The sequence below is a fragment of the Petaurus breviceps genome, unplaced genomic scaffold (assembly GCF_028583685.1).
Source record: "Petaurus breviceps papuanus isolate PSGF00001 unplaced genomic scaffold, PetGlider_PUasm1.0 185, whole genome shotgun sequence".
NCBI classification, from domain to species: Eukaryota; Metazoa; Chordata; class Mammalia; order Diprotodontia; family Petauridae; genus Petaurus; species Petaurus breviceps.
This window is the reverse complement of record NW_027185797.1, coordinates 24103094-24111496: the sequence shown is the minus strand read 5'-3', so window position 1 is coordinate 24111496 and position 8403 is coordinate 24103094. Positions and strand designations below refer to the sequence as shown.

At 51.9% G+C, this 8403-nt stretch overlaps 1 protein-coding gene across 7 annotated transcripts in view; it reads left to right on the top strand.

Annotated features, from left to right (window-relative positions):
* The first annotated feature begins 1154 nt into the window (after positions 1-1154).
* Positions 1155-8403, top strand: part of TCAIM (T cell activation inhibitor, mitochondrial) — a 39042-nt gene continuing 31793 nt past the window's right edge. Inside the window, exons 1-2 of one of the 7 annotated variants that reach the window (XM_069088591.1) lie at positions 1155-1398; positions 7934-8006. In XM_069088591.1, the coding sequence (XP_068944692.1) occupies positions 7978-8006 (29 nt within the window). In that variant the 5' untranslated portion in view covers positions 1155-1398; positions 7934-7977. Of the gene's footprint in view, positions 1399-1862; positions 2107-7933; positions 8007-8403 lie in introns of those variants that run through there. The other 6 variants (XM_069088592.1, XM_069088586.1, XM_069088590.1 and 3 more) reach the window with 6 other exon arrangements.

The window sequence follows — 8403 nt, the reverse complement described above, 5'->3', positions numbered from 1 at the left end:
AGGCTCTCACTTTGACCGACCTCTTTAAGAAGTTCCTCAAGGGGTAGGGGCTGCCAGGCGGCTTGGTGAGTGAGAGCGCCAGCCCGAGTCGGGATCACCTGGGATCGAATCCCGGCTCAGACACTTAGCACCCACCCAGAAACACCTGGCCGGGTAACCTTGAGCAAGTTACAGAACCCCGACAGCCTTAAAAAATTTTAAAGTGCGTCAAGGGGGCAAAAATAAAACTGGGAGCGGGACCCTCAGGGATGCCGGCCAAAAGAGAAGGTTAGTACTGAGGGGACCCCAAATACAGCCCTTAAGCGGAGCTCGTGCAGGGCCAGCGCGAGGACCTTGCCGCTTGTTTCCCGCCGTGCATTTTGCTCGGGGTCTTTGCCCAAGTCAGGGGTTCTGAACTGCTGTGTGTTACGGAGCTCTGACAGTCTGGTGAGATCTGAGACCCCTTCTCAGTGGCATTTTTAAGCGCACGGAACAAAACACGCAGGATTGCGAAGGAAGCCAATCGCGTGCAGATAAATGGGCTGCAGCCCGGATCTCAGCGCTCTGCTGTGCGGCCGGAGGCGCGCCGCCAGTGTTTGCACATAAGGACACTGAGCGTGACCACCACGGGGGGGGGGGGGAGTCGTGGCCGAGTGGAAAGCGCGTGGCAGTGCGGGGCATTTCTAACAAATCTGGTCACTGCAGGAGGAGGGGAAGCTGGAGAGAACCTGAGCGGAACCGCCGGTTCCTGAGCCTGCCGGGAGCGTGCGCTTGGAGACCCCTGGGAATAACCCAAAACGCGAGTCACGCCAAATGCTTCCGCGGAAGCCCTTCGCGCGTGGATGCAGCCGCAGGGTGCGGCTGCCGGGGCTGACGTCCGGGACGCGGCGCCCAGCTAACCGAGAGCCCGGCAGCTGCAGCCAGAGGGGGGGCCTGGATCGGAGCCCTCACAGAGCCCAGGCAGCCCACGGGCCACCGAAGCTTAAGTAACGCAAACTGCAATCCTCGCCCAGCACGCGCTCGGCAGGAAACAGCGGCACCACTGCGCAGGCGCCGAACAGCCGGCTCTCGGAGCCCCGAGGAGCTGAGACCAACCAACCAATCGGAGGAAGAGAACCTAGGCCGGCTCTAGCGCGCACGCGCGGGCGCCACGCTCCTCCCTCCCCGCCCCCGAGCTCGGCCACCTGCCGCTCGAGTCCCCCCCGCCCCCGCGCGCGCGCGGGACCGTGAGGCGCGTCCCCGTCTCCCCTCCCTTCCCGCGGGCTCACTCTCCCTTAAACCAGACGACGGGAGTGGGCGAAGCTCTCCCGGGACAGGCTGGTAAGGGGACCGGGCAAGGGCCGAGGGCTGCGGGCAGCAGCAGGACCCCCTCCAGGGAAAGGGATGGAGGAGAAGCACACCGAGCATCCACTAGAGCCGGTGAGTGGGGAAAGACTGGCTGAGGAGGAAGGGCCACTGGGAGCAGCCTTAACGGCTCTGTGGCTGCGCGTGCCGTGGAGCAAGGCCTGGCACGGCTCAGCCAATGGGCGCACGGTTCCCGCGATCACGTCCTCCTCAGGCCTGACGCAGCCCAACCAATAAGCTCTCGGAGGGGCGGCTTGCCTCACCGACCGCCTCGTCCTGCTCGAGTCCGGGGCGGGGCCTGGTGCCATTCAGCCAATGAAGTGCAGGGATGTCCGTCTTGCCCCGCCCCTTTCCGCCATGCCTCGGAGACCCTGGAAGGGGCGGGGCGAGGTCTGGCATATCTCAGCCAATAGGCGCGCGTGGTGGGGGCTTTCCCCGTCTCTTTATGCTCCTCTGGCATGCTTTGGCATCTTTTCATCCGGTCAGAGACACGCTACTGGATAGGGCGGGGCCAGGGAGCGAGGCGTGGCGCGGATCAGCCAATGGGCTCGCGACCCGGCGGCTCCTCCCCCACGTCCTCACCTCCTCCCGAGACCCGCCCCCCCAGCTGAGCTGGGGGGGGGGGGGGGGGGGTGGCCCGAAAGACAAATGGACTGGCCGGGACCTTGGCCCTGTGTGGGCGGCCCTACGCGAGTGCTTTGGGGCCCCCTCCGTGCCGCCTCGGGGGAGGGAAGGTGTAGTCGGGTGAGCCGCGCCGGCTGCGGGTCCGGGCGTTCGGCCCAGGTGAGCCCCTGCCGGGGCTAAGGGGGGGGGGGGAGTCATCACCCTGACCTTGATCTTGACCCCCCCTCCCCCGCAGCCCGGGCAGGCCCCGTGGACCGCGCCGGCAGGCCTCTGCCTCAGGACGGCCCAGGAAATCGGCCCCGAAGGCCCCCGGGTGTTTGCTGGGCGGCGGGAGAGCTCAGGGTCACCCTGGCCGTGGGGGCGGGAGGGGGCGGGGTCCTCCGCCCTTTGTATCTCACTGCTTCTTGCCCAAGTCTAGAAACCCACGGGAAACGCCCGAGCACGTCCACGCACGACCCCTTTGTCCAGGCGCGTGGGGTTGCACGCGTCTGCTTCCTTCCGAGCCTTTCGGCCCTCTCCCCGCCCTGGGCTGCCCGCCCCCGCGCCACTTTGCGCTTACTGTAGCCTTGGCGATCACTGAACGTTTGGTTAGAGGGCCACCCGAAGCCCACGCTCAGCCACGCACCGCTTGGTGAAGGCAGGCGAACGTCCACCTAGCGGTCAGAGCAAGGCCGTGTGGCCGGGCCGGTGTGTGTCCTGCAGGCCGTCGCGGGGTCCGAGCCGGCATTACGGGGTGGCTAGGGGGAGCGAGGAAGCGGAGGCAGGAAGGCCGGTTAGGAGGGTGACCAGAGCCCAGTGGCGGAGAGAGGGTGCTGCCTTCGACCGGAGCAGGGAGCATCTAGGGGGAAAGGTCAGGAGCCCAGGCAGATGGTGATGCAGGACCCAAGGAAGCTCGGAGATGATGGTCAGTGAGGGACCAGAGAAGAGAGCCCGGCGCAGAAGCTGGGGCATGTGAGCCCGAGCCAGGAGAATGTGGACACTGTCGGATGCCCGGAAGGGGTTCGGGAGGTGACTGGAGAGCAGCTTTTGCGGAGCGCCGGTCTGAAGCCACATTAGAAAGAACTGAGCGAGGAAAGGAGAAAAACCGAGGCTATTTTTTCAGAGCATTTGGCTGGGAAGGGGAAGATGGATATAGGACAGATAGCTCAAGGAGATGTTTGGTGAATCTAAGGGTATTTTTTTTAAGGATGGAGGAGTCTTGGGCATGTGTGAAATTAGGAGGGAAGGAGCCAGTTCATAAGGAGAGATCCTGAAAATTAAATTTCACAAGTCTAAGTTGGGACACATGAGACTAGAAAGCAGTCTGTCTGAAAAAAATCTGGAGGGTCTTAGTGGACTGGAAGATAGATCACTGTGAGCCAAGAGTGTATTACTTGGATGGAGCTGTGAGCTCATCAGTTTGAGTATTTTCTCCAGGGAGGCAGCTCAGAGCCGGCTATGATGACTTTGACCAGGCAGGCCCTCCTATAAATATACAGCCACCCACCACGATGGGTGATATTTGTCCTGGACCTCAGCAGAGGCCACAGTGGGTCCATTCCCTCCTCAGGCCACATGACCAGCTCACCTTCTCTCATGACCTCGTTAGGCCTCTTCTCTTGCACAATCCTTGAAGGTAACATATTTAATGTGTTTCTGCCTGCTCATGCCAGCCATGCACTTCTCTGGTGCCCTTTGGTGACCCACAATTGTAAATCTTCAGAGACTATTGTATTGCATGATTCATAGCTGTACAGCATCAGAGGGAAGATAGTGCTGCTGGAAAATGGGCCTTTGTTTCATGGCAATTTGTGAAAGTGTTAGAACATCCCTGAAAGTTCACCAAATGCCAGTCTGCAGTAAAAGAGCAAGTGTCTAGGACTAGGGAGGTGAAGGGACTTCCTTTCATCTTAATAATGACTTGCCAGCAGTCCTTCACTTGTGGTCTTTGAAATATTTTCATGGTTTGGTTCATCTAGCTGCAAATCAATTCCACTTATGGCCAAAGTGTTTATGCATTAACCTTTTGCCCTCTTCCTTTCAAATGAATAATCTCCTTATGTAGAAAGATGCCCAAGAAGAACAGAACTGAGAGTTGGGTGAATGAAGGAAAGGTTCTGTCTTTGTACTAGACTAGAAGCGCCCTGAGGCCAAGAGCTGTGTCTTATTGGGTTTTGTATCTTCTAACATGGCTTCTTGTTTCATGACTGTCTAATGAATGAATGAATTGGCTCCATCTAGTTGTTGGAACTGGTGTTTGGGAGTTACTGAGGATGATCAGAGGTTTGCTGTTGTTCCACAATCTTAATGAAGAATTGGCATTAGGCTGTTCAGAAAACATAGTCATTTACTGTACAGAAGACATTCATTGGGGAGTGCCTTGGCCTCCCTACTACGCACTCTTGATTACCTGAAATAAAATCAGGGCCAGTAGAAGTTCAATATTAAGTACAGTTGGTTTTCATTTTTCTTAATGATCTTGTCTCTAGAATAAACTATAAACTCCCATACTTGGCTCTTAAAAACCCTCCCAAAGTTGCTATACTTCAGCCTTTCCTCTGCCCCTATAGCCTCCTCCCATTTGTGAATCCATACTGGAACCTCCATTTTGTGGAAGGGTTCATAGCACCATCCTCTGTTCCCCAGACTAACTTGCCCCCCATCTTTTTCTGGTGCCTTTTAGGTGTTATCTTCCCCATTCAAATGTAAGCTCCTTGAGGCCAGCATCTTGACTTGTCTTGACAACCTGGCCCCCCATCTATCTTTGCAGTCTCATTATACATGACTCCCTGTCCTGCACACGGGTGATCTAGCCAAACTTGACCTCTCTGCTTCTCACACATGGAACTCCATCTCCAACTTTCTTATGGTGACTATGCCTGGGGTCTGGAAAGCACTTCCTCTTGACCTTCTAGACTCCCTCCTCTTTCAAGACGGAACCCAAGCACCACTTTCTATTCTGTCCCCCCAAACACCTTGTCTTTATTCTGTAGCTATTACCTGCTGCCTCCCTGGGTGAATGTAGGTGCCTTGGCAGTAGAGATGAATTAATCTTCTCAATCCTCAGAGCCTAGCACAGTACCTGCTCAGCATTGATGTAAATGCTTTTTGATTGATTAATAGAATGAGAACTGCTCTGTACGTGGTGCCTTAAAGTTGGCGAAGAACTTCCTGCATGCCCTCATTCATGTAAGCCTCACAGGCACCCTGTGAAATAGATAGGGCCGGTTTTATCCCCATATTACAAATAAGGCAGCCAAGATTCAGAAAGATTAAGCAATCCCATAGTTACACCTTTAGGAAGCGTCAGAGGCAGATCAGAAGGCAGGCCATCCCATCAGCACCCCGCTCCTTCACAGCTGTTTTTGGTCCAGACTGGGAGGTCTTTGGTATCCAGAGCTCTGTCAGTGCAGACTGACCCTCTGCTCTGCCTAGAAAGTTGCTGGGGACGCTGAAATGTTAAATGACCTCTGTAAGGTCACACTGCCAATGCTGTCAGAAGGCTACTTTGCCGTTGTCTCGGCTCAACCACACTGTAAACATAACACAAGACAGGCTTAACAGAAAGTACATGGAGGAGGTGATTACTTCCATTACAGAGCAGTTCTTACTGTGACCCTTGAGAGTACCTCTCCTCCATTTCACAGCCATACTCCTCGGAGAGGCCGTCTGTAATCAGCATCCACTTTCTTCCTCTCACTCTCTTCTAAGCTCTCTCTAGTCTGGCTTCCAGTCAACCCAAACTGCCCTCTCTAGAATTAACAATGAACTCTGGATGGCTAAGCCTAAGAATTTCCCAGTCATCACCCTTCTTGACCAGACTCTGCAGCCTTGAACACATCAGTCACACCCTTCCCTTTAATGCTGTCTTCTCTCTCAGGTTTGATGACAGTGCTCTCGATTGGTTCTCTTCCCACCTGTCTGACCACTCCTCAGTTTCCCTCATGGAATCTCCATAAAGGTCGTGCCGTTAAGCATAGGTGTCCCACAGGGTTCTGTCCTGGGCTCTCTTCTCTTCTCCCTCTGTGCTATTTCACTTGGTAACCTTATTGACTCTCCTGATTTTAATTACCATCTCTCTGCCAATGATTCTCAGATCTGCCTATTCCACTCCAGACTCTCTAGTGTCCTCCATTCTCATATTTCCAGGTGCCCGTTGGACATTTGGAACTGGATGTTCCATAAACATTTAAACTCAACATGTCCAAAACTGAATTCAGTCTCCCTTCCTCAAGGCTTTCCCCACTGCAGGCCATCATCCACTCAGGTGTGGAATAGATCTTCCTTAGGCCCAGCTCTGACTTTGTTACCCGCTCTTCCATAAATTCCACTGGTGCCCTGTCACCTCTAGGACCAATATAAACTCGTGTGTGGTTTTTAAAGCCTGCTTCCATCTTACTCCCTTCCACACGCTCGGTGGTCCAGTGACCTTGGCCACCTGGCCGTTCCATCTCCCAATCCTAGGCGTTTTCTTGGGCTGTTCTCCATGCCGGGTACTCTCTGCCCCCTGGCTTTCCTGGCTTTCTTCAAAGCTCAGCCAAAGTCCTACCTTCTGCAAGATGCCTTTCCCAGTCCTTCTTAGTCTTAGTGCCTTCCTTTGGAGGTCATCTCCAGTTCGTCTTCAGCGTGCATCTTATTTGTCCATCGCAGGTTGTCTCCCCCTTTGGACTCTGAGCTCCTTGAGGAAGGGGACTACTTTTTCCCTTTCTTTGTATCCACAGGGCTTAGCACGTAGTAGGAACTTCATAAATGCCGTTGACTTGATTTTTTAAAAGACAATTCACCTAAAGAGGCCTTTAAAAATTGTCCGTTTTTGCGGCACCCTTAAATGTTGTTCATCCTTCATCTTCAAAGAGGCCCAGTGACATCAGTGGTGATGTCTTGACTGGGTGTGAATTGGATTTCAGGGAGGCAGAACTGCAGTTTTCAGCCTCACTTTCCCTTAAATGGGATTTCATGAGCCTGAACATAAATGTCACATAAAGCAAGTTCCAAGTGTAACATTAATTTTGAATGATAAGATAATTATGAATACAAATACAAATGAACAAACAGGCTCCTCTAATACATTACATGAATTTTTAAAATCATGGCATCTTTTTTTTTTTTTTTTGCAGGGGGTAAGGCAGGGCAATTGGGGTTAAATGACTAGCCTGAGGTCACACAGTTAATAAGTGTTAAGTGTCTGAGTCCAGATTTGAACTCAGGTCCTCCTGACTCCAGGGCCGGTGCTCTGTTCACTGCCCCATCTAGCCACCTGAACAGTATCTTTTTTATTAAATCACCTTTGAGAATGTTTAAGTGTTTAAAAGGTTATACTATTGATGAATCAAATTTCTGACGTGATTTTGAAGTTTTTTACATAGAGCACTTTAATATTGTCATTGTTTGATACTATAGTGTTACATTCTAAGGTAATATTATTTCAAGAAAATATTTCCCTTTCTTTGTAAAGGACTGGAAAAATTTGTGCAATATCAGTGCGTGGAATACAAGACCCTTATCCAACTAAAAAAAACCAGAGGTTTCTCAAGGCAAACAGAAGCTCTTTATTTCCCTAGTCAAGTATCACAAGAGTTGGGCATCACCTACCCCAGAGCAAGCTGGTATAGGGAGGCCCTGCACAGAGATCAAGCAGACGGGTATATAGCCCTATAGAAACAAGTCTAAGAAAACCCACAAAAGCCCTCCCCAATATCTGGACCTCCCTTCCCATTGGTGGGATGTATGGCCTCACATTCCAAGTACCCAATGCAAACACACATTTCGGCTATTTTCCTTATGGAGCAAAGGCAGGGTTAAAAGAATATCTAGGAGGGAGAGGGCGGGTATCCCCTGAATTCCCTGAAATCAGGTGTTTTACAGGAAAATGAAGCTCAGGCCCAGAGGGGGTCAGGACCTGGCTCAGCTCCGGTGACTGTTGCCCCCACTTTATGAGAATGCTTTCACCCATTTCCCTCAACAGTTTTTAATATTCTCCTATTTCTGTTATGTTTAATTCTTTTAGTGATTAATGGATTCCTGGAAGTTGACTTGAAGCAATATATAGAAATGTTTTTCTATATGAGACCCATAAGGAGGTAAGGTTCGCTGTCAAATTTGTCTTAATATTCAAACAAATGTTCATTATTTTAGCTAACTTACAATTGTTTTTTCAAATGTATGAAGTTATTCTTGTCATTGGGGGAAAAACTAATGGGAAAGCAAGGATGGAAGACAAAAAGAGAAATTGCATCTAAGACAGACCAAGTCTTTGGAAGGCCCTTCGTGGGACTTAGGAGAAAACATACTGATCCGTAAAATACTTGGTTATGAAAAATAACACAAGTGGGGAAAGTGCTTTGTTTTTTTGTTTTTTTGCTTTTTTGGAGGGCAATTGGGGTTAAGTGACTTGCCCAAGGTCACACGGTGCACACGCGTGCGTGTGGGTGTGTGTGTGTGTGTGTGTGTGTGTGTGTGTGTGTGTGTGTGTGTGTG